The sequence below is a fragment of the Microcaecilia unicolor genome, chromosome 1 (genome assembly GCF_901765095.1).
Source record: "Microcaecilia unicolor chromosome 1, aMicUni1.1, whole genome shotgun sequence".
NCBI classification, from domain to species: Eukaryota; Metazoa; Chordata; class Amphibia; order Gymnophiona; family Siphonopidae; genus Microcaecilia; species Microcaecilia unicolor.
The window spans coordinates 5,571,614-5,598,347 of record NC_044031.1 but is presented as its reverse complement, the minus strand read 5'-3'; the positions used below and the strand labels follow the sequence as shown (position 1 = coordinate 5,598,347).

At 44.6% G+C, this 26,734-nt stretch overlaps 1 protein-coding gene and 1 pseudogene across 1 annotated transcript; one reads left to right on the top strand and one right to left on the bottom strand.

The window, feature by feature from the left end:
- The window catches only part of LOC115462307, a 759,864-nt pseudogene that overhangs the window by 159,258 nt on the left and 573,872 nt on the right, over positions 1-26,734 (bottom strand).
- Positions 10,292-12,588, top strand: LOC115462366 (gastrula zinc finger protein XlCGF26.1-like; the record flags this gene model as incomplete). Its single annotated transcript, XM_030192379.1, has 2 exons — positions 10,292-11,157; positions 11,213-12,588. Coding segments are annotated over 2 exons (1,212 nt in total), but the record flags the coding sequence as incomplete, so codon positions are not given.

Genomic DNA, 26,734 nt, shown 5'->3' with positions numbered 1-26,734 from the left:
TACCTTTCAAATATTTGAACGTCTGTATCATATCACCCCTGTTTCTCCTTTCCTCCAGAGTATACATGTTTAGTTCAGCAAGTCTCTCATACGTCTTGTAACGCAAATCCCATACCATTCTCGTAGCTTTTCTTTGCACCGCTTCAATTCTTTTTACATCCTTAACAAGATACGGCCTCCAAAACTGAACACAATACTCCAGGTGGGGCCTCACCAACGACTTATACAGGGGCATCAACACCCCCTTTCTTCTGCTGGTCACACCTCTCTCTATACAGGCTAACAACCTTCTAGCTACAGCCACCGCCTTGTCACACTGTTTTGTCGCCTTCTAATCCTCAGATACTATCACCCCAAGATCCCTCTCTCCGCCCGTACCTATCAGACTCTCCCCGCCTAACACATACGTCTCCCGTGGATTTCTATTCCCTAAGTGCATCACTTTGCATTTCTTCGCATTGAATTTTAATTGCCAAACCTTAGACCATTCTTCTAGCTTCCTCAGATCCTTTTTCATGTTTTCCACTACCTCCGGGGTGTCCACTCTGTTACAGATCTTAGTATCATCCGCAAATAGGCAAACTTTACCTTCTAACCCTTCGGCAATGTCACTCACAAATATATTGAACAGAATCGGCCCCAGCACCGATCCCTGAGGCACTCCACTACTCACCTTTCCTTCCTCCGAGCGAATTCCATTCACCACCACCCTCTGGCGTCTGTCCGTCAACCAGTTCCTAATCCAGTTCACCACTTCAGGTCCTATCTTCAGCCCCTCCAGTTTATTTAAGAGCCTCCTGTGGGGAACCGTGTCAAAAGCTTTGCTGAAATCTAAGTAGATTACATCCATAGCTCGTCCCTGATTCAATTCTCCTGTCACCCAATCAAAGAACTCAATGAGATTCGTTTGGCATGATTTCCCTTTGGTAAAACCATGTTGTCTCGGATCTTGCAATTTATTGGCTTCCAGAAAATTCACTATCCTTTCCTTCAGCATCGCTTCCATTACTTTTCCAATAACCGAAGTGAGGCTTACCGGCCTGTAGTTTCCAGCTTCTTCCCTATCACCACTTTTGTGAAGAGGGACCACCTCCGCCGTTCTCCAATCCTTCGGAACCTTACCCATCTGCAAGGATATATTAAACAAATCTTTAAGAGGACCCACCAAAACCTCTCTGAGCTCCCTCAATATCCTGGGGTGGATCCCGACCGGTCTCATGGCTTTGTCCACCTTCAGCTTTTCAAGTTGTTGATACACACTTTCTTCCGTGAACGGTGCTCTATCCACTTCATTCTCAATTGTATTATTTCCAGTCCATCGCGGTCCTTCTCCAGGATTTTCCTCTGTGAAACAGAACAAAAGTATCTATTTAGCAAATTTGCTTTTTCTTCATCATTTTCCACATAGCGGTTCGCAGTATCTTTTAGTCTCCCAATTCCCTTTTTAGTCATTCTCCTTTCACTAATATACCTGAAGAAATTTTTGTCACCCCTCCTTACATTTCTAGCCATTTGTTCTTCCGCTTGCGCTTTTGCCAGTCGTATCTCTCTCTTGGCTTCTTTCATTTTCATCCGGTAATCCTCCATGTGTTCCTTTTCTTGAGTTTTTCTGTATTTCTGGAACGCCAACTCTTTAGCCTTTATTTTCTCAACCACTTGCTTGGAGAACCATATCGGTTTCCTTTTTCTCTTGCTTTTATTTACTTTCCTTACATAAAGGTTCGTGGCCCTATTTATAGCTTCTTTCTGCCTGGACCACTGTCCTTCCAATTCTCGTATTTCTACTACTACTACTACTACTATTTAGCATTTCTATAGCGCTACAAGGCATACGCAGCGCTGCACAAACATAGAAGAAAAACAGTCCCTGCTCAAAGAGCTTACAATCTAATAGACAAAAAATAAATAAAGTAAGCAAATCAAATCAATTAATGTGAACGGGAAGGAAGAGAGGAGGGTAGGTGGAGGCGAGTGGTTACGAGTCAAAAGCAATGTTAAAGAGGTGGGCTTTCAGTCTAGATTTAAAGGTGGCCAAGGATGGGGCAAGACGTAGGGGCTCAGGAAGTTTATTTCAGGGTGCAGCGAGACAGAAGGCGCGAAGTCTGGAGTTGGCAGTAGTGGAGAAGGGAACAGATAAGAAGGATTTATCCATGGAGCGGAGTGCACGGGAAGGGGTGTAGGGAAGGACGAGTGTGGAGAGATACTGGGGAGCAGCAGAGTGAGTACATTTATAGGTTAGTAGAAGAAGTTTGAACAGGATGCGAAAACGGATAGGGAGCCAGTGAAGGGTCTTGAGGAGAGGGGTAGTATGAGTAAAGCGACCCTGGCGGAAGATGAGACGGGCAGCAGAGTTTTGAACCGACTGGAGAGGGGAGAGGTGACTAAGTGGGAGGCCAGCAAGAAGCAGATTGCAGTAGTCTAAACGAGAGGTGACAAGGGTGTGGATGAGGGTTTTGGTAGAGTGCTTGGAAAGAAAGGGGCGGATTTTACGGATGTTGTAAAGAAAGAAACGACAGGTCTTGGCAATCTGCTGGATATGAGCAGAGAAGGAGAGAGAGAAGAGTCAAAGATGACCCCAAGGTTTTGAGCTAAGGAGACAGGGAGAATGAGAGAGCCATCAACAGAAATAGAAAACGGGGGGAGCGGGGAGGTGGGTTTGGGGGGGAAAATGAGAAGCTCGGTTTTGGTCATATTTAATTTCAGGTGGCGTTGAGACATCCAGACAGCAATGTCAGACAAGCACGCTGAAACTTTGGTTTGGATGCAAGGTGAGATATCAGGGGTAGAAAGGTAGATTTGGGTGTCATCAGCATAGAGATGGTAGGAAAAGCCATGGGATGAGATTAATGAACCAAGGAAAGAAGTGTAGATAGAAAAGAGGAGGGGACCAAGAACAGAACCCTGAGGTACGCCGACAGGCAGAGGGATAGAAGTAGAAGAGGATCCACCAGAGTGAACACTAAAGGTGCGGAGGGAGAGGTAGGAAGAGAACCAGGAAAGGACAGAGCCCTGGAATCCAAGTGAGGACAGGGTATCGAGAAGTATGCTGTGATCGACAGTGTCAAAAGCGGCGAAAAGATCAAGAAGAATGAGGATGGAATATTGACCTCTGGATTTAGCCAGTAATAGGTCATTGGAGACTTTAGTAAGCGCAGTTTCGGTTGAGTGAAGAGGGCGAAAACCAGATTGTAGTGGGTCAAGAATAGCATGTGAGGAGAGAAAATTAAGGCAGCGGCGGTGAACAGCACGCTCAAGTAATTTGGAGAGAAAAGGAAGGAGGGAGATGGGTCGGTAATTAGAGGGACAAGTAGGGTCGAGTGAAGGCTTCTTAAGGAGAGGTGTGACCACAGCATGTTTAAAGGCAGCAGGGACAGTCGCAGTGGAAAGTGAGAGGTTGAGAATATGACAGATAAAAGGAATAAGAGCAGGAGAGATGGCATTAAGAAGGTGGGTGGGAATGGGATCAGAGGAACAGGTGGTACATTTTGAGGAAGAAAGGAGAAGTGTAGTTTCCTCAATAGTAACTTCAGGAAAGGAGGAAAGGGAATGAGGGGAAGGAGAGAGAGGGGAACGGACTAGTGGAGGGAGAGCTGGTGAGGTAGAGAAAGCAAGGTTTATCTTTTGAACCTTGTTGTGAAAGAATTCAGCAAGGGTCTGAGGAGATAATGAAGGGGGAGTTGGGGGAGGGGGCACCTTGAGGAGAGAGTTCAATGTGGTGAAGAGAAGTCGAGGATTAGAGCCAAGAGAGTTGGTCAGTTGGATATAATAATCCTGTTTGGCACGTAAAAGAGCAGATTGGAAGGAGGTCAGCATGATCTTAAAGTGTAAGAAATCAGCAAGGGCCCGAGATTTCCGCCAGAGGCGTTCGGTGGAGCGGGTACAGGAACGTAGGTAGCGGATATTAGAAGTCAGCCAAGGTTGGGGTTTTGTACGCCTTACAGGGCGGGTCATCAAAGGTGCAAGAGTGTCTAAGGCAGAGGACAGAGTATTGTTGTAAGAAGAAACAGCCTCGTTGACAGACATGGATGGTGCCACAGTAGAGAGGAGGTTTGAAACATGGGAGGATAGAGATGAAGGGTCAATATCGTGAAGATTCCTAGATAAATTAGATAAGATAGGACGGGACTGGGAGGGAGGAGATTTAAGTGTGAAAGTTATAAGATGGTGATCAGAGGAGGGAAGATCAGAGGCAAGGAAACTAGAAGGTGAACAGTTGGAGGAGAAGATGAGATCAAGACAGTGACCATTTTGATGAGTGGGGGAGGTGGAGCATAGTTGGAGATTAAAGGAGGACGTTAAAGCGAGTAACTTGGAAATATAAGAGTTGGAAGGATCATTAGCAGGAATATTAAAGTCACCAAGGATGAGAGAGGGGGAGGAAGGATCATGGAAGAAGGCAAGCCAGGCGTCAAAGTCACTGAGAAAGGATGAAAGGGACTTATCAGGGGGACGATAAATGACCGCTATTCGAAGAGGCAGCCCATCATCTCCTTCCTCAGGTATTCCCCCATTTTACTAAAGTCAGCACGCTTGAAATCCAGGACTTTGAGTTTTGAGTGGCCGCTCTCCACTTTAACTGTCATATCAAACCAAACCGTTTGATGGTCACTGCTGCCCAGGTGGGCACCCACTCGGATATTTGACACGCTATCCCCATTTTTGAGCACCAGATCCAGGGTCGCTCCCTCCCTCGTGGGTTCCATCACCATTTGTCTGAGCAAAACACTTTGGAAAGCATCCATGATCCCTCTACTTTTTTCCGATTTGGCAGACAGAACCTTCCAATCTACATCCGGCAGATTGAAATCTCCCAGCAACAGGACCTCTCTCTTGCTTCCCAACTTTTGTATATCTGCGATCAGGTCTTTATCTAATTCCTCCAATTGTGTCGGAGGTCTGTGGACAACACTACTAAATATATAAATTGTACTAACACAGCTACAATGGTGATGCAAATCATTAAAAAATATGTGCTAAAAACCCCCAGGAAATTATAAACCACAGAGCTCAGCCAAAAAACAGGCATATAAAGGTCTCCATCAACTAAAAAAAAACCCACACCTAACAGTATTATTTATTTGTTACATTTGATCCCACATTTCCACACCTATTTGCAGGCTCAATGTGGCTGACATAGTAACGTGAAGGCGTTTGCAGACTCTGGTGTAAACAAATACAAAGTGATGTTGTGGTACAGCCACAGAAGGGAATCGTACAACGGAAGAGTTCTGTTATGTCCATTACGTTCTTTAGTTTTGTTGTGTTGCTGAGATCAGGCATTTATGTTGAATCGGTAGGGTATGACTTTTTAAACAGGTAGGTTTTTAGTGTTCTCCGGATGTTTAGGTAGTCGTTCGTAGTTTTCAAGCCTTTTGCACTCTGGGAGCTGTAGTGCTTCCTAGGAGGGATTACTGTGTGGGAAGGTCAGAGTGCACTCTGGGAGCGTCCCACAGTTGTGTGCTTATGTAGGAAAAACTGGATGCGTAAGTTGATTTGTATTTCAGTCCTTTGCAGCTTGGGTGGTGCAGATTTAGGTACGTTCGTGTTGATTCGGATGTGTTTCTAGTTGGTAGGTCGATCAATTCTGTCATGTATCCCGGGGCTTCACCGTAGATAATTTTGTGAACCAGAGTGCAGATTTTGAAAGCAATGCATTCTTTGATTGGGAGCCAGTGTAGTTTTCCGTGGAGGAGTTTTGTGCTTTCAAATCGTGTTTTTCCGAAGATAAGCCTAGCTGCTGTGTTTTGAGCGGTCTGAAGTTTCTTTAAGGTTTGTTCTTTGCATCCCGCATAAATTCCATTGCAGTAGTCTACATGGCTTAGTACCATTGATTGTATCAGGTTGCGAGAAGTTTCCCTCGGGAAGAATTGTTTCATTCGTTTGAGTTTCCACATTGAGTGGAACATTTTCTTTGATGTGGATGTCACTTGGTTCTCTAGATTTAAGTTGCGGTCCATTGTAACACCAAAGATTTTCAAGCTGTCTGAGATAGGAAGGGTGTGATCTGGGGTGTTGATACTTGTGGGGATGTCCGCGCTGTGTTGGGATGAGAGGATGAGACAGTGTGTTTTTTCTTTATTGAGTTTTAGTTGAAATGCATTTGCCCAAGAGTACATGATGTTCATGCTGTTCTTGATTTCGTTAGTGATTTGTCAGTTTAGATTTGTAAGGAATGTATATTGTGACATCGTCGGCATAGATGAAAGGGTTAAGGCCATGGTTGGATAAGGTCTTGGCTAGAGGGGCCATCATTAGGTTGAAGAGGATTGGTGATAACGGTGATCCTTGTGGTACTCCGCAGTCTGATTTCCACGGTGATGATATGTTTAAGTTTGATTTTACTTGCTATGTTCTTGTGGTTAGGAAACCCTTGATCCAGCTATGTATGTATCCAACAATCCCAAACTTATTAATATATTATGGTTTACCATGTCGAATGCACTAGACATGTCGAATTGGAGGAGGAGGATGTTTTTGCCTATTGCTATTTCCTGCTTGAATTTGGCTAGGAGAGTGAGTAGTACTGTTTCTGTGCTATGGAGGGGGCGAAAACCTGACTGTGATTCGTGTAATATTGAGAACTAGTAAAAAAGCCCCGTTTCTGATGCAAATGAAACGGGGGCTAGCAAGGTTTTCTTCTGTGTGCATGTGGGAGTGTGTGTGTCCCTGCCCTCTCTGCCCTCTCTCCCCTCCCCCCTCTGAGTCCTTCATTGTTACAGAGAGAGCGATTTGATTTCTTGCTTTGCTGTTTTCCTTCACTGTTTGTGTTAGAGAGAGAGCGAGGGCGGGGCAGACACTCATGGGGAAACCGGATATCTCTCCCCCTTCACACTTCCAGCTGGAGGCTTCATAGAACGTTGGTGTTGCCTTTTATATATAGAGATTTGTTTGTATAATCTCTAAGTTGTTGGCTACCATGCTTTCCATCAGTTTGACTGACATCGGAATGGATGCTACTGGACGATAGTGATTTGATTTGGGGGGTTTTCTTGGTGTCTTTTGTTATTGGAGTGAGCAGGATATCGCTGGTTTCCTTAGGGAAGAGACCTTGCTGAAGCATGTAGTTTAGGTGGGATGTGAGGTCTGCTATGAAGCGGTCAGGGGCGGATTTCATTAGGTAGTTGGGGCAGGTATCTAGTTTACAGTGAGTTGGAGAACCTGCTGATCGCCTGTGCATAGCCATTTAAAACAGATGACTGTGCAGAACTCATACACTGAGCCCTTCTCCCCCCCACCCCCAGTGTGCACCTGCCCTCCTGTGGCACCGCTCTCCTTGTTCCATTTCATTTCTTGCCCCCTACCTTCCTGGGGCTCATCATGGTATCAGGCGAGTTCGCACCTGGACAGCTCCCACCAAGGACTCACCCCCATCCCCGGTCATTTCCCACCAGGTGTGGGGGGGATTGAACCGCGACCCACTGGGCCGGTGCTGGGGGCAAGAAGGATTTCAGAAAGAGAACCAGTGTGTGCAGTGTGAGAGAGAGCTCTGGGTGTTTTTACTGCTGGGGGGGGGTGCTGCAGATTGACAGAGTGTGATGGAAAATATTAAGAATTACTTTCAGTCTTACTTTGATCAATAATACATTTTAAACTCTTCTGTATTTTACTTGCCTGGTATATCTCAAAGAACAGGCTGGAAGGAATGAGATAAGGCACCTCTCAGGAACAATGTATGTCCCTGAAACTAGCTTGAGCAGAAGGGAGGTGTAGGAGATAAGGCACCTCTCAGGAACAGGTTGGAATACCTCTGAAGCCAGCTTGTGCAGGAGGGAGGTGGGGTATGTTTGAGGTTCGGTAGATAAGCCACCTGGCCAGTGGTTTGTTTACCTGAACTGAGAGCATATGACTGAATCCTCACGTACCTGGATAAGCTTTAATAAAAAGGGGGCTTTTTGCAGCGGAGCCTTGGGGCTCATTCTGTGGATGGACGCATCGTGCAGAAAAGACTTGTACCTGGTCTGGATGCTTCAGGCTTTCGCTGCAACGGGCCCCCCAGCTGATGAGATAAGGGCCTGAATGATGTAATTCCTGACCAGTGATGATATATGTGTATATATCTTTCTTATTTTACTTTTCTATAGCCTTTCTTTAGTAATGTATTCGATTAGTTTGTTTATTTCTTAATCATTGTGATGCAGTAACAGTAATGACTTATACACTCTCCAATTAAAGTGCAAATAAAGAGTTTCATTTACCCAAGACGAATCTAAAAGAATCTGTAGTATTTTAGTCTTTGAGCAGTCTGTGGTGATCAAGTGAGCAGGCTGCAGTACTGAAGCAATACACAGTGGTATGAGATTTGTGTGCTCTGGGAGTAGGGTTACCATATGTCCGGATTTACCCGGACATGTCCACTTTTTGAGGACATGTCCGGGCAATCGGGCGGGTTTTGCCAATCTGCCCGCTTGTCTGGATTTCTGCCGCCAGCCTGCCCGTTTGTCCAGAAATCTGGGCAAACGGGCAGATTGCTAGCCTCCCCTCCCCTTACTTACTACAGCCCTGGTGGTCTAGTGACCTCTTCCGCCTTCGGGGCAGGAAAGAGCCCCCATTTTTCCTGCCCGGAGCACAGCCCTGCATGCATCATTCCTGTTATTATTATTATTATTATTTATTACATTTGTATCCCACATTTTCCCACCTCTTTGCAGACTCAGTGTGGCTTACAATACATCATGAATGATGCCGGTCAATAGTAAATCCAAGGATTTTTAAGGTATTTGAGATTGGCAGATTTAATTTTGGTGTATTGATGGTGGTAAATTTACTCGTATTGTATTGGGAGGTAAGTATTAGGCATTGGGTTTTCTGTGCGTTCAGTTTCAGCTGGAATGCATCGGAATGTTGCTGATCTCGGTGCCGATGCAGCACAGAGATCAGCAACAGGAAGGTTGCATGCAGGGCAGCGCTCCAGGCAGGAAAGAGGGGGCTCTTTCCTGCCCCAAAGAGGTCACTAGACCACCAGGGCAGTAGTAAGGTAAGGGGAGGGGGCTGACGGGGTGTGTGACAGGGGGGAGGAGAAATTGTGACGGGGCGGAGCGAGGGCGTGAAATGGGGGCGGGGCTCAGTGTGGTGGGTGGGGCATGTGTCCTTTTTGGGGGACAAAATATGGTAACCCTATCTGGGAGGTGGGATTCTTGGAATGAGTAAAAAAAGAAATAAAAGTCGGGGCAGAGAAAACTGCTGGGTGGAAGGGGGGGTCAGCCTTCTTAGGGAGGGGTTCATACTAGTTGGAGACTGAGATTACTGAGGGGATGGGGTAATCAAACCTGAGCTGGGAGACGGCTTAGGTGGAGTCAGTCCTGGAGAACAGAAGAGCTGGGTGTTAATGCCGGGGGAATTCTACACAAAAAGATAGATAAAGCTGAATTTTAAAAAAATCTGCAGTTACAACCCCAAAAACAAAGGCAGGAGCTGAAATCTAATGCATTCTGAGCACCTCCCGTGTCCCTGACTGTGTTTCTGGTTTGTGTTTCAGATGCGGGTGACATTTGAGGACGTCTCTGTCTCTTTCTCCCAGGAGGAGTGGGAGTATTTAGATGAGGAGCAGAAGGAGCTTTGGAGAGAGGTGATGAAAGACAACTATGAGATCCTGATGTCTCTAGGTAAGGGTTTCCCGTTATTCTTACTGACTGGCAGTGGGTGAGTCTCACTACAGGATGCCGGTGTGACTGATAATGAGTGATGGCGAGATGACATTAGTACCTGGGGTGGGTCTGTTTCTAAGATTCTTCTGTTTTTATTGGAGTATTGTTTCGAATCCTGTCTGTAAAACCTTCAATAACTATGACTCTGGCATTCTTAGGGAGATTTTTTATTGAACTCGTTAAACTGCTGTTCTTCTACAATACTATACAATGCTCTTTTTTTTATTTATTTAGAAAAATATGACACTGATGAGACCTTATCTTCATGTCCTAGTTGTGACAAAAGCTTAAATCAGGAAGAAAACATCATAAGAAATGCAAACTTCCACCCAGAAGAGATACTAGTTTCAAGTGCTGAATGTAAGAAAGAATTTAGCCATAGAGAAACATTCACAGATCATAAAACAGCTCAGAGTGGTGAAGAATCAATGACTACTACTAAACCTGAAAAAGTCTTTTGCAGAAAGACAGACCTCTCAAAGTACCAGAAAATTCAGAAAAATGAAAGCTTGTGTACTTCTGCTGACAGTGGTACAAGTGCTTGCTGGAAAAGAAACCTCCCAATGCACAAGAGAATCCACAAAGGAATGAAACCACTTAACTGCACTGAGTGTAATAAAAGCTTCAGTCAGAAGGGACACCTCACACAACACCAGAGAATCCACACTGGAATGAAACCATTCATTTGCACTGAATGTAATAAAAGCTTCACTCATAAATCAAGTCTCACAATACACCAGAGAATCCACACAGGAATTAAACCATTCATCTGCACTGAGTGTAATAAAAGCTTCAGTCATAAAACAAGCCTCACAGAACATCAGAGAATCCACACAGGAATGAAACCATTCATCTGCACTGAATGTAATAAAAGCTTCATTCGGAAGAAATACCTCACAGAACACCAGAGAACCCACACAGGAATGAAACCATTCGTCTGCACTGAGTGTAATAAAAGCTTCAGTCGGAAAGGACACCTCACAGAACACCAGAGAATCCACACAGGAGTGAAACCATATTTCTGCAATGAGTGTAATAAAAGTTTCAGTCATAAAACAAGCCTCACAGAACACCAGAGAATCCACACAGGAATGAAACCATTCATCTGCACTGAGTGTAATAAAAGCTTCAGTCAGAAGGTAAACCTCACAATACACCAGGGAATCCACACAGGAGTGAAACCATTCATCTGCACTAAGTGTAATAAAAGCTTCAGTCAGAAGGTAAACCTCACAATACACCAGGGAATCCACACAGGAGTGAAACCATTCATCTGCACTGAGTGTAATAAAAGCTTCAGTCAGAAAACAGGCCTCACAATACACCAGAGAATCCACACAGGAATGAAACCATTCATCTGCAGTGAGTGTAATAAAAACTTCAATCGGAAGGAACACCTCACCAGACACCAGAGAATCCACACAGGAATGAAACCATTCAGCTGCAGTGAATGTAATAAAAGCTTCAGTCAGAAGATAAGCCTCACAAAACACCAGAGTAAAGCCTTTTGCAAGTACTGAGTGTGGTAGAAGCTTTACTGTGAAAGAAGCACTCAGAAGACACTGGAGAATCCAAAAAGGCATCAAACCATTTATTTGCACTGAGTGTAATAAAAGCTTCAGTCATAAAACAGGCCTCACACAACACCAGAGAATCCACACAGGAATGAAACCATTCATCTGCAGTGAGTGTAATATAAGCTTCATTCAGAAGGTAAACCTCACAAAACACCAGAGAATCCATGCAGGAGTGAAGCCATTTAGATGTTCTGAGTGTGGTAAAACTTTCACTAAGAAGGGACATCTTGCGAGGCACCACAGAGTTCACACAGGAGTGAAGCCATTTACATGTACTGAGTGTGGTAAGACCTTCATTGACAAGGAAACACTCACTATGCACCAGAGAAGCCACTGAGAAGTAAAACCAGTTCTATGAAATGAGTGTGGCAAATGCTTGAGGTTGAAGCAATACATGATACAGCACCAGAGAATCCACACAGGAGTGAAACCATTTAAATGTTCTGAGTGTGGTAAAAGCTTCATTACACCATAGCTTTCACATGAGAGTGAAGTTATTTACATGTAGTGAGTGTGGTACACTTGCCATACACCAGAGAATGCATTCAGGAGGAAAACTATTTCTATGCACTGACTGTGGCAAAATCTTCACAAAGAAATACATGATAATACACCAGATAATCCACAGAGGAGTGAAGCCTTTTGCATGTACTGAGTGTGGTAAAAGCTTTACTAAAAAAGGAACTGTTTATTTAGGAGTTGTTTTATCCACCCCTCTGTAGACCTCCGCGGAACCCCTTTCCACGGTGAGGTGAACAGGGGACCAAAGGAGTGCCTTCGGACACGGAGGTGTAGAGGGGGTGACAGAAGGCGCAGTTCAAATCTAATTTCCATGACCTCGACTTTCTGTCTTCTAGGATCTATGTGAATCTTTGGCCATTTATTTTCCCACATAATGTCTACATGAGTGAAAGATAATTCACTTGTGTGTGTAGTATTTATGTGATACAGTTTAAAGAGACAAATAGATAATGAAGAGATTGAAACTGAGACTGGAGGAGTTTAGTGATAAAGATAGTCGTTTATTCTCACCAAATGAAACTGCCAGCTGTTGCACACATCAGTCAAATTCTGGGTTCAACGGACCGTAGCTTTGCCGTCTGACAAGCGTAGGGGAAGGACTCCGATTTTAGCTCAGATTCACAGTCCTTATATAGTATTTGCAGTCCATACAACTCAATGGAGAAAGACTTTTTTTTTTATTTTTTTTTCATCTATGAATCATACTTAACCGCAGGTCAGGTGCCCACCTGCCCCTCCTTTCTGATATTACTTAATAACGTCAATTTCCGGACTTGTAAACATCTTTCCTAATATAGAGAGATCAGGTTTTTTTTTGTATCTTGTGACTCTGGGAGCCATTTTAACTGCAACAGACTCCATGTTCTGAACCAAACTTTTTAGGATTTTAGCCATCAATTCCTTGATCTTGGCTTTTGCACTGCTTTTGAATGTCACACTAAATTCTAATAAGGCTTATCAAGCAGCCCTGCTCCTGCAGGTGCTCAGCAACAAGTCCATCATCAGAGTTTTAGGCCTAGTCAGTGCTTTTCAGCAGTTTAAGCTATGTAACTTGGCCCACCACCATTCCAGTGGATGGGTCTCAAGCTGGGACACATATTAACAGAACACTCAACAGACACTGGAGAATCCACACAGGAATGAAACCATTTATCTGCACCAGGGTTGAAGAAATACATGATAATGCACCAGAGAATTCACACAGGAGTGAAGCCATTTACATGCACTGAGTGTAATAAAAGCTTCTGTTAGAAGGTAAACCTCAAGAAGCTATAGAAATGATAAGTAGTAGTAATAGAAACCACCGAATGATCCACACAGGAAGGTACATATAAATATCTAGGAGTGGAGGAAGAAACGACTAGAAAGCTGAAATGGCCGAGAAAAAATCAGTAATGACTATTCTAGGAGACTTCCTGCACTCTCATATTCTTTTGGTATTTCAGACTGGCCTCTTAAACACCTGCAAAAACTTGGGGGCCCTTTTACTAAGCTGCGTAGACACCTAGGAGCACCCAATGTGCATCAATTTGGAGTCATCACCCGGCTACCGCGTGGCCTGGGCAGTAATTTTAATTTTTACGTGTGTCCACTACGCGCGTCAGAAAATTATTTCTATTTTTGGTGCATGGTGGAAACTGGGCAGTAATCATCATTCTATGCACGTAGACCATTACCACTCAGTTAACGCTTGAAACCCTACCACTGAGTCAGTGGGTGGCGGTAAGGTCTCAGGCCCAAAATTGACGTGCGCCAATTTTATTTTGATGAAGTCAAGGACTGCTTTATGGAGCAGCTGGTTCAGGAACCTACAAGAGGGGGAACAATTCTAGACCTAGTGCTTAGTGGAGCATGATCTGGTTCAGGAGGTAATGGTGCTGGGGTTGCTTGATAACAGTGATCATAACATGATCAGATTTGATATAAGCTCTGTAGTAAGTACACATAGGAAATCCAATATGTTGGGGAATCCAAGATGGCGACCTGAAGGGAGTGCACTGAAGCAGCTCCTGAACCCAAATATAAGTGCTTTAAATTTCCTTAAACAACTTTTACCTTAAAATGCCCAAACGAAGAGGCAGGCAAAGACCAGGTCCTGTGGCAGCCGCCTTCCCCGCAACTGGGACGATGGACCGCTTTGTTGTAACGGGACAGCAGGTGGGCTGTGGAGTTTCGCTGCCAGAGAAGACGGAGAAAGAAGAAACGTTTCCCCTGCTTCAGCCCAGAGTTGAGAGAACCACCGCCTATGCCTGCAGTCATGCAGAAAGTCTTTGTACAGGGACTGGATATTAAAACTATTTTTCAGGCATAGAAAGGAAATGTTTCTTAATTCTCAAATAAGAATATATCCAGATGTAACCAAAGTAACTCAAAAGAGGCGTCAAACTTTTCTTAAATTGAGTCCTATTGTGTTGCAATTGGGAGATTATTTTGGTTGAATTATCCGTGTAAATGTGTGGTGAAATTGAACTCAGTGAAATATATATTTCTTTGACCCATTACACCTGAAATCTTTCTTAGATTCTAAGAAAGTAGTTACTCCATCTTTGAGCTTAGAAACGATAATTACAACCACAGCTCAACTGAAATAATATAATCCTGTAAATCTCCCTTCTTAGTTGATAGAGAATTGAAAATAAGAATATATTTTTTTTCCTTGTGTATTGTGTTTGGTTTCTCTCTCCAATTTGTGGACTAATATAAGATGATTATAAATAGTTTTCGTTATAAGATAATTATTTTTTCTTCTAATATAAGATTTGTGTATAATCTTCTTATCTGTACAAGATTTGTTCTTGGTATTGTTAATAAGAAATATAAATAAAGAATTTTAAAAAAAGGAAATCCAATATGTTAGCATTTAACTTTCAAAAAGGAGACTATGATAAAATGAGAAGAACAGTGAAAAATAAAACTTAGAGGAGCAGCTGTAAAGGTCAAAACATTACATTAGGGGGGAGCAGGGCAAAATGGCTGATTGAGAAGACGCACAAGAATCTGCTCTGTGCTTACCTTGTTCCTCTCTCTATCATGCCTTCTAAGTGTAAGGGTTAGGTGAACTTTTATCCCCCTGAAGCCACCTCTACTCCTCTTGGTCAACAGAAGTTGGATTCGTTTGTGCTTCCATAGCCGGCAGGAAATGAGGGTGAGATACCTGCTCGGTGTTGGACAAAGGGAGAGTCCCAGCTTTCGGGAGGGACATCTTTGACCCCTCAGACCAGGTTGCTCCACCACTGTGACAACACCATGGAGGAGGCTGTGAGGAAAGATGCAACATCTTCAACAGCCACTGTGGGGGCTTCTCCTGGGTCAAACCACCAGGCCTTGTTTCTGACTATCCTTTTTTGCTGGATGGATATTTTGGTTTGTTCACCCACTAGCACCCTTGGATCGTGTGATTCCTTTTACCTTCAGGTGGGTCTCCCCACTGGATAACCTGAGACAGATTCCGAGATATGCTCACCCTTAGAGATCTCACTTTTTAATTAATCTAAATAGTCATCTAAAGGAGGGTTCCACTCACCCTCCTTGCTCACAAAACTCACAGAGTCTGTATTATGATAAAGACAGTGCTCTTGAAAAGTGTCAAGAACCCTGTACAGTTCTGACCTGCATTCGCAATTATAAAAGAGTAACCACAGAAAGGCAGTATATCAAATCCCATTCCCTTTACTCTCCTACACCTCAACATTAAAATTGTTTCAAATTCCCTTCCATTACAACCATTTTTAAATCTTTTTTCTACTCCCGCACCTTCAGCCTCTTCATTTCGTGAATGTTTTCAAACTCTGTCAAAACAATGTAGTATTTCTTCTCAAAATGCATGGGGAAAAGATACTGGTGAACATTTGTCAAATAAAGAATGGTCTCAGGGGCATTGTCAGCTACTGGAAGCAGTTAATACAATATGTATCTCGCATTTGGCAGACCAGGTGGAAATATGACCCAGGTCTGTTGCTGGGTCACCCTGTACTTATTCGTCCAATACCGAAAGGTTTTACAGCTTTTGTGCACAAGACCATTGTAGTTGCCATGCAAGTGATCCTGTCTGAGTGGGTATCTTATAGTTATCCATCCTATTCCCAGTGGCGGACTCGTATGATCCTGCTGTTACGAGTCGAAAGGATGGGGGTGCATGACTTTAACCCTGGACCTGGTCTGCGGTTTCTAGATACTTGGCATCCATTGTTAGATACACTGACCCCAGCTGCCAGGAGTAGGTTGCTGAACTTTTAACAGTTTCCCAGGCAATGCACAAAGAGGGGGAGGGGGAGGGATTTTTAAAAAAGGGGGGGAGGGACTTCGGGTAAACGGTGGGGGGAAGGGAGAGGCGGAGGGGGTTGTTTGGGGAGGTAGGGGAATTTATTAAAAAACTGTATTATGTTGTAGACATGGTTGATGTTCTTTACTCCTGTTGTGATCTAGATTTAAAAATGTGTGTGTACAATATCGTTTAGTGTTTCTTGTACAGGCTATTTTGTCTTTAATAAAAAAGATATACCATAAAGAATGGTCTCTCTCCTGATTAAATGGCCCGAGATCCTCCCTCTCCTATTTTTTACAACACAGAGCTCATTGGACTCCTACTAAATCCTTTAAAAGTAAATGTGTCCTGTCTGTCTGTCTGTCCTGACCCTTATCCCTTATTTGTCCTGTCTGTCTGTCCAAATTAGATTGTAAGCTCTCTTGAGCAGGGACTGTCTCTTCATGTTCAATTGTGAAGCGCTGCGTACATCTGGTGGTGCTATAGAAATGATAAGTAGTAGTAGTAATTATCTCTCAATGATTTATGTTGGTCTTGCTCTATCAGAAAGGTACAATAATGTCTTTACATTTTGGCTGGATATTTGGCCTAAAATATTAGATCTTACAACTTTCTAACTACCACTGGGCCCCTCGTCCCACAGCGTAGTAAAAGGACCCCTTAGGTTGGAAATGTATTGCCCTTACAAACTCTTTCTTTCTGATGCCCCAGGGCACAGAGACTCCGTAATTCTGAGAGCTGTAGCAGTGATTGGAGGTAGAAATCTGAAGAGAGGCAGCTCTATTGCAGAGGTGAGAAACAGGTAGAAGTAGCTCAGAGCTGGGTGATTGGAGAGTGCAATATATCATTAGGAAGACATATTCAAGGTAAAAAACCAAGTTCGCTCCAGGGAGTTTAGCAGGACAAGTGCTGTCTGAAGCAAGATGGAGAGGGAGAGGCTAAGAAGGGCTCACACAGGCCCAGGGAGGAACAGGTAAAGACCAATGGGGACAGAGCCTGCCATCGGGTAGCAAGGGGTGGTCCTAGAGGACAGCCCTCGATTGGAGGGAAGGGTCATACCTGGCTGACCTCTCAGGGCCCTAAGTATTGAATTAAATTTGCTCCTAACTCAAGTTTTACTGGTCTTAACATTATATGATGTATTTTACTTCCTGTTAATATATTTTCAAAATGTTCATGCTTTTCTAATTGTTACATAAGCCAGATTGAATCTGAGTTCTACTCGGGCTAATGCGGAATATAAAATGTCAAAAAGAAATAAATACATTAAAATATCGTAAGGATGATAACAACACATTAAACAAGAGATGAAAGTGGGGAGCCCTGTGACACCCCACAACCAGGCAACTACCCATCTGAAAGCTCACCCTGCATCTTAACCACACAGGATCTGAAAGAGGACATTACACAGCACTAGATTGAATGCGCTTGACAGGTCCAGTTACGTTATTAAAGCCTGATAACCAAAGCTACTAAATTGCATCTGATCAGTCTAAATTCCTTTATAATAGACTCCCACCAGGGACACTTTTATAGAACAACCCCCGTAATGAAATCATACCAATTGGACACAATCTGAATGTCACACAATTTTCACTATGTAATAATGTGGTTAAAATTTGTGATGAGAACTAAGAAACTGCCACAGGAACACACACATCTGGTACTTTGAATTTCTTTGCTTTGTATTGTATTCATTATTGCTTTGACTAATACAATCGCAAACTGATTTCTACTTCAACAGTACCCTGGTATCATAGTGTCCCACTGGTTGTCCTCTTTCCACCAGGTCTCTGACGTGCCTGTTTTAGTGCTATATACTCTGACTCTCCCGTCTTATTTTTCAGTGTGTTTTTTGGTTATAACTACAGCAGTTGAGAGGGATAATTTGCAGTCTTTGCTCTCCCTCTTAAAGGCTCCTGGCTTACTTTTGCCTTTGTTGCAACCTCTCCATCGAGAGGCCTTAACTTCTACATTTCAATAGTATTCTTCAAAGATCAATCTGAACCAGGTGCCAATATTCAGCACTTAAACTGGCCAAGGTAACTGCATAAAACACAGACCTATCTTTATTTGGTTCGCCACATCATATAGCTCTTCACCCCTATGTTTTCACTGTTTCCATAAACCTAGAAATTCAATACTGGAGCCTGGACGTGACCCGGCATTGAATTTCTGGGCATAACACTGGCGGCAGTCAGCAAAATTTGAATGTCAATGACGGAGAGCAGTTCTTGCTGTTTCCAAAGTAACATTTCCCAGCATGCACTGTAGAGCTGCTCTCTGGCTCCCTCTCTGGTAGAAGCCCTGGCTGTCAGTGACAGTGGATTCTGCTGTTTCTATAGTGACCATTTCCCAGCATGCACTGTAGAGCTGCTCTCTGGCTCCCTCTCTGGTAGAAGCCCTGGCTGTCAGTGACAGTGGGTTCTGCTGTTTCTATAGTGACTATTTCCCAGCATGCACTGCAGAACTGCTCTCTGGCTCCCTCTCTGGTAGAAGCCCTGGCTGTCAGTGACAGTGGATTCTGCTGTTTCTATAGTGACCATTTCCCAGCATGCACTGTAGAGCTGCTCTCTGGCTCCCTCTCTGGTAGAAGCCCTGGCTGTCAGTGACAGTGGGTTCTGCTGTTTCTATAGTGACTATTTCCCAGCATGCACTGCAGAACTGCTCTCTGGCTCCCTCTCTGGTAGAAGCCCTGGCTGTTTCAATGGTGACCATTTCCCAGCATGCACTGCAGAGCTGCTCTCTGGCTCCCTCTCTGGTAGAAGCCCTGGCTGTCAGTGACAGTGGGTTCTGCTGTTTCTATACTGACTATTTCCCAGCATGCACTGCAGAACTGCTCTCTGGCTCCCTCTCTGGTAGAAGCCCTGGCTGTCAGTGACAGTGGATTCTGCTGTTTCTATAGTGACCATTTCCCAGCATGCACTGTAGAGCTGCTCTCTGGTAGAAGCACTGGCTGTGAGTGACAGAGTGGGTTCTGTTGTTTCTATAGTGACTATTTCCCAGCATGCACTGCAGAGCTGCTCTCTGGCTCCTTCTCTGGTAGAAGCCCTGGCTGTCAGTGACAGTGGGTTCTGCTGTTTCTATAGTGACCATTTCCCAACATGCACTGCAGAGCTGCTGTCTGGCTCCCTCTCTGGTAGAAGCCCTGGCTGTTTCAATAGTGACCACTTCCCAGCATGCACTGCAGAGCTGCTCTCTGGCTCCTTCTCTGGTAGAAGCCCTGGCTGTCAGTGACAGAGTGGGTTCTGCTGGCTCTATAATGAGCATTTCCCAGCATGCAGTGCCCTTACCAACACTCAAGGATGTAGTGGGGGCCCCAGCCGGTCTCCAGATGGACTTATGGCCTCAGTTCATTCAAACTATTCCTGAAAGCATGTGGGCAGCACTGCCTGGTATCTAAGTAGGTCTTGTGGGGTCAGGGCAAACCAAGGGACAGGACAGTCAGGACTGGAGCCACCCAGGGGCCTTTCAGGGGTTGAGTCAGGGGAGTAAGCACCCTAGAACTCTCGGTGGGGATTGCGAAGAAATGTGGGCTCTAATCTCATCTATGTCTTCCTTGGAGGTGGACTGGAAAGATCAGAAGGATGAAGAAGGGTCCACCTGGGTGACCTCGATGTGGAGTTTTGCAGACAGGAGGAGGTCAATTGGTTGATACTGTAGATCTGGAGAGTTCCAGAGGTGATACGGGAAGTTATAGAAGATGGGTGAGCCTGACATTGGTGCCAGGCAAAATGGTAGAGACTAGGGCTGCATTTGATTAAATCGGGGCATAGCCAGCAGTCCATTGTAAGGGCACAGGGGTAGACTGGGGGGGGGGGGGGTCAGGCACACATTTCCTCCCTCTCCTTTGATGGTGGGGATGCTGAAGCCCCACCAGTTTATTTATATTTATTTATTAGTACTTACTGTACCGCCTTTGCCAATAAGCAGTTCAAAGCAGTGTACAATACTAAAAAAAATGAAATTAACAGTAGCCAAAGTAAAGAAAGGAGCTACATGGTGGATAGGAAAGATCAAGAGAAACCTCACACACATGATATTACCTGACATTGCAACGACAGAAGGGAGGGAAGAAAGAATAAGGAGGTAACGAGGCTGAGGCTGCTCCAAACTGCGAAAACTGGCAACACTTAGAATGATGATGATGGAATGAAGCTACAAAGAAAATATTTCTTCACTCAACTCCGGAATTTGTTGCCAGACAATGTGGTAAAAGCAGTTAGATTAGCGGGGTTTAACAAAGGTTTATAGTAACATAGTAAATGCCGGCAGATAAATACCTGTACGGTCCATCCAATCTGTCCAACAAAATAAACTCATTTTACATGGTATGTGATACTTTATATGTATACCCGAGTTTGATTTGTCCTTGCCTTTCTCAGGGCACAGACCGTAGAAGTCTGCCCAGTACAGTTCTTGTACTAAGTTCTGAAGCTAACATCAAAGCCCCTTAAAATTTACACTCCAGCCCATTCCTATCTATTCAGTCATGATCAGGGCATAGACTGTAGAAGTCTGCACAGCTCTCGTTTTGTTTCCAATTACCGGCGTCACCACCCAATCTCCGCTAAGATTCCAGGATTCCTTTGTATTTATCCCACGCATGTTTGAATTCCGTTACCGTTTTCATCTCCACCACCTCCCGCGGGAGGGCATTCCACATATCCACCACCCTCTCCGTGAAAAAATACTTCCTGACATTAGTCTTGAGTCTGCCCCCCTTCAACCTCAATTCATGTCCTCTAGTTCTACCGCCTTCCTGTCTCCAGAAAAGGTTCGTTTGCGAATTAATACCTTTCAAATATTTGACCGTCTGTATCATATCACCCCTGTTTCTCCTTTCCTCCAAGGTACACATGTTCAGGTCAGCAAGTCTCTCCTCGTACGGTTTGCAACGCAAATCCCATACCATTTTCGTAGCTTTTCTTAGCACCGCTTCCAGTCTTTTTACATATTTAGCAAGATACAGCTTCCAAAACTGAACACAATACTGCAAGTGGGGCCTCACCAACGACCTGTAGAGGGGCATCAACACCTCCTTTCTTCTGCTGGTTATGCCCCTCTCTACGCAGCCTAGCATCCTTCTGGCCATGGCCGTCACCTTGTCACATTGTTTCTTCACCTTCAGATCCTCCGACACCAACACCCCAAGGTCTCTCTCCTCAGTCGAGCTTACTAATCTCTCCCCTCCTATCCGGTATCTCTCTTTTGGGTTTCCGCACCCCAAGTGCATCACTCTACACTTCTTGGCATTAAATTTTAACTGATACGTTCGCATACAGTACTCTGTTTTTAAGTGGTACATTTTATTTTAATTGTTTCAACCACAGGTGCACACAATTTCTTAAATCACAAAACAGTTTCTATGGAACTCTCTTCCAATCACCGAGCATACTCATTCACTCAAGCTGCAGACACTTATGTAATCATATAACACATGTTTATCATGCAAAGATTATTATCAACAACTTTGTACTCAAAGCCCTTATATCTAATTGAGCCTTGTCGTAGTTGAGATATTTGGGATCAATTGTAGAATGTCTCATTCAGTTATTAATAGTTTTTCAATGTCCCCAATCTCATTACATCAAACGATTCAGAAGGCCTTTATCCAGTGTTACAGTCAAATAGATGAATCCTTTGCCGAACCGTGTGTCTGCTGCTTATGAGGAAGTGCTGCAAGGCAAGAGGAAGGCTACCACAGTAATCATGCAAATTTTAACTGCCAGACCCTCGACCATTCTTCTAACGTTCAGAGATCCCTTTCTCATTATTTCTACTCCCTCCAGGGTATCCACTCTATAAGCTATTTTCGTGTCATCCACAAAAAGGCACACCTTTCCTTCCAACCCTTCAGCAATATCTCCCACAAATATATTAAACAGAATAGGCCCCAGCACCGACCCCTGAGGAACTCCACTGCTCACCTTCCTTTCTTCCGAGCGGATTCCATTTACCACCACCCTCTGCCACTTGTCGGACAACCAGTTTCTTATCCAGTTCACCACTTTCGGTCCTAAGTTCAACCCTTTCAGCTTATTCACGAGTCTTCTGTGGGGGACCGTATCAAAGACTTTGCTGAAGTCCAAGTAGATTGTCACGTTTACTAAACAGGAACTGGATTTGGGAGCCCTTGGGCCACTGCCGAGGAGCAGCAGTGGCAGGCAAAACCACCCCACACCAGAAGCAAGGCAGAACAGATGTACCAGCAAATTCAGGCAAGGTCTCTCGGCAGCCAGCCAGCAGGCAGAAGACAGGTCCAGGCAAAGTTCAACAGGCAGGTGGCAAGCAAAGCAAAAGTCCAGGTCCAGGCAAAGGTTCAAAAGGCAGGCGGCAAGCAAAGCAAAAGTCCAGGTTCAGGCAGAGAATCAAAAGGCAGGCGGCAAGCAAAGCAAAATCCAGGATCAGGCAAGGTTCAAAAGGCAGGAAACCAGCAAACACAGAAACAGGTCCAGACAAAGTCTCTCAGGCAGAAGTGCACAAGCACCCACGTACCAGGGCCTAAGACAATGCAAAGGCAAGGGCTGAGAGTAACAAAATGGCTAATAAGCCCAGCAGCACCTGGAACTCAGCTGCTGCAATCACCAGGCAGCTATGGGTGCTGTGCAGGCTCAAACAACACAAGCAAACCCTGGCAGCCTGGAAGATCCGGACCAGACTGAGCAGAAATCTGGAACGGGTGATGGTCCATAGCAGCCACCCGTTCTGGCCACCAGAGGGCGAGGAAAGCACAGACGTAACACAGATTGCATCTAGCGCATGTCCCTCATCCAGTTCTTTGGTCTTCCAGTCAAAAAAGTCAATAAGATTCGTTTGGCAGGATTTTCCTTTGGTAAAGCCATGTTGCCTCGGGCCCTGTAACCCGTCAGTTTCTAGAAAGTTAGCTATCCTTTCTTTCAGAAGCGACTCCATTATTTTTCCTACCACTGACGTGAGACTTACCAGTCTGTAGTTTCCCACTTCTTCCCTGTCTCCACTTTTGTGAAAATGGACCACATCTGCTCGTCTCCAATCTCGTGGAACCTCTCTCGTCTCTAAAGATCTATTAAATAGATCTTTAAGAGGTCCCGCCAGGACCTCTCTGAGCTCCTTCAGTATCCTGGGATGTATCCCATCTGGCCCCATAGCTTTGTTCACCTTCAGATTCTCCAGCTGTTTATAAACTCTTTCTTCCGTAAATGGCGCAGTATCCACTCCATTCCCAGATGTCCCTTCGGCAGACAACCGCGGTCCTTCTCCAGGATTTTCCTCCGTGAACACCGAAGAGAAATAACTGTTTAGCACGTTCGCTTTATCTTCATCACTCTCCACATAGCCATTCTCATTATCTTTCAGTCTCGCAATTCCATTCCTATCTCTTCTCCTTTCTCCAATATATCAGAAAAAGTCTCGTCACCTCTCTTTACATCTTTAGCCATTTTTTCTTCCGCTCGCGCTTCGCTAGCCGTATTTCCCTCTCCGCTTCTTTCAGTTTAATCCGATAATCTTTTCCATGATCCTCTCGTTGCGTTCTTTTGTATTTCTTGAACAAAGCCTCTTTTGCTCTTATTTTTTTCTGCTACTTGTTTGGAGAACCATATAGGCTTCCTGCTTCTCTTGTTTTTGTTTACTTTCCTCACAAAAAGATCAGTCGCCATATTTAGAGCAGCCTTTAGCTTGGACCACTGTTTTTCCACTTCGCCTACGCCTTCCCACGCCAACAGCTCCTTCTTCAGGTATTCCCCCATTTTATCAAAATCAGTATGTCTGATATAGCTTCCTAAAAGAAACATGCATAAGCCATTATTAAAGTGGATTTGTTTCTAGGATAAGCATCATAAAATGTACTGTTTTGGGATCTTGCCAGGTACTTGTAACCTGGATTGGCCACAGGATGCTAGGCTTGATGGCCATTCAGTCTGTCCCAGTATGGCAATACTTATGTTCTCATGACCATAACTGCTAAAATTAGCTGAATACATCTAGTGGTGATGGAGGGACAGGCCTAAAGTTATCTAGATAATTTTATGCAGATACATTCAGTGACTAACTCAGCCAAGCACAGAACCAGCTCCATTGGCGAGCTTGGTGCTGGTGCAAACTGAATTTGTTTTCAAGCAGCTCCTAAAAAAACATCCAGTGAAATGGGCAGCACTGTTGAGCCGATGAGAACAGCTTCAAACATAAGTGTTGATAAACATTTACACAGCTTTTGTAATGCATTGAAAACTTCTTCAACTGAGTCATTGAGCTCTATATTACTGGGAGTATAAAGAATTAAAAGAAGAAATGAAAAAAAAAACCAAGTTTCATAATGGGGAAAAAGTATCACCATTACATTAAATGAGTTGGGGAGGATTGGAGGTTAGACTAAGGTTGTGCCAAGTCAGTCACTGAAGTCTTTTCTTCTTCCTATGTGGTGAGTCAATATGAGTTGATTACAGTGTATTTGAACTGGAATTTCACTTGCATGGGGGTCAAATTCACAAGCCTTGTTTTCGGTTGGGGATACCTTTAGTGGCACATTTACCTAGGTAACTCCTCTTAATATCCAGCTAAAGTCCTCAGCGTAGCATAGTAACCTGTCCCAAATCTTCCTTAGCTTTCCCTTTCTGATTCTTACCTCAGAATCCAGGGCATTGGCAAAGAGTGAACCATGGCAAGATCAGGAATACTCCCTATTCTGGACTACAGCTGCCAGAGTGCACTGTGACACTCCCATACAGTAATCCCTTCTAGGAAGGACTACAGCTCCCAGTGTGCACTGTGACATTCTTACACATTAATCTCTCCTAGGAAAGACTGCAGCTCCCAGAGTGCACTCTAACCCTCCCACACAGTAATCCCTCCTAGGAAGGACTACAGCTCTCAGAGTGCACTGTCACATTCACACTCAGTAATCCCTTTTAGGAAGGACTACAGCTCCCAGAGTGCACTTGACACTGCCACACAGTAATCCTTCCTAGGAAGAACTACAGCTCCCAGAGTGCACTCTGACCCTCTCACACAGTAATCCCTCCTAGGAAGGACTACAGCTTCCAGAGTACATTGTGACATTCTTACACATTAATCCCTCCTAGGAAAACTACAGCTCCTAGAGTGCATTGTCACATTCACAGTCAGTAATCCCTCCTAGGAAGGACTACAGCTCCCAGAGTGCAGTGTGACATGCTTACACAATAATCTCTCCTAGGAAAGACTGTCCAGCTTGTAATTGAAAAAGAAAAACGCCTATATTGCGACCCAAATCGGGAGATAGACGTTTATCTCACTAAAACGAATAAAGCGGTATAATCGAAAGCCGAATTTGGACGTTTTCAACTGCACTCCGTCGCGGATGCGGACAAAGTTGATGGGGGCGTGTCGAAGGCGTGGTGAAGGCGGAACTGGGGCGTGGTTATCAGGCGATCAGAGATGGGCGCCTTTCGCCGATAATGGAAGAAAGATATGCGTTTTTAGCGAGAATTTAGGGCACTTTTCCTGGACCCTGTTTTTCCACGAATAAGGCCCCAAAAAGTGCCCTAAATGACCAGATGACCACTGGAGGGAATCGGGGATGACCTCCCCTGACTCCCCCAGTGGTCACAAACCCCCTCCCACCACAAAATATGCCGTTTCACAACTTTTTATTTTCACCCTCAAATGTCATACCCACCTCCCTGGCAGCAGTATGCAGGTCACTGGAGCAGTTATTAGGGGGTGCAGTGGACTTCAGGCAGGTGGACCCAGGCCCATCCCCCCCCCCCACCTGTTACACTTGTGCTGGTAAATGGGAGCCCTCCAAACCGCCCCCCAAACCCACTGTACCCACATGTAGGTGCCCCCCTTCACCCCTTAGGGCTATAGTAATGGTGTAGACTTGTGGGTGGTGGGTTTTGAGGGGGATTTGGGGGGCTCAACACACAAGGGAAGGGTGCTATGCACCTGGGAGCTCTTTTACCTTTTTTTTGTTTTTGTAAAAGTGCCCCCTAGGGTGCCCGGTTGGTGTCCTGGCATGTGAGGGGGACCAGTGCACTACGAATCCTGGCCCCTCCCACGAACAAATGCCTTGGATTTATTCGTTTTTGAGCTGGGCGCTTTCATTTTCCATTATCACTGAAAAACAAAAACGCCCAGCTCACAAATTGTCGAATAAAACATGGATGTCTATTTTTTTCGAAAATACGGTTCGGTCCGCCCCTTCACGGACCCGTTCTCGGAGATAAACGCCCATGGAGATAGACGTTTTTGTTCAATTATGCCCCTCCACAGCTCCCAGAGTGCACTTGACCCTCCCACACAGTAATCCCTCCTAGGAAGGACTACAGCTCCCAGGATCTTACTTACTCCACTTGATCCCTGAAATGAATCATTAAATAACACCAGGGGCGTAGCCAGACACCCAATTTTGGGTGGGCCTGGGCCCAAGATGGGTGGGCAGAAGAACTCCACCATGTCCCACAAGTGATTTGGTCTCTCCCTCTCTCATCTGCATGCCATATGGTCTTTTATACATTCCTTCCCCCAAATACCTTTTAAATAGCAGATTTTCACTGTTAGCGAGCAGCAACTAATACACACTGCTAGTGTAACCAGATGGCAAAAAAAGTGGCCAAAAGTAGCCCGAAGTTAATATTCATGAGGAATCGTGAATATTCATGAAAAATCGTGAATATATATATTCACTTTTCAAATTACATTTTTGAGTTGATTAATTTAAACAAGAACTTAGCTTAAGTATTAAGATCCTGAGAGGAAATGCTGAG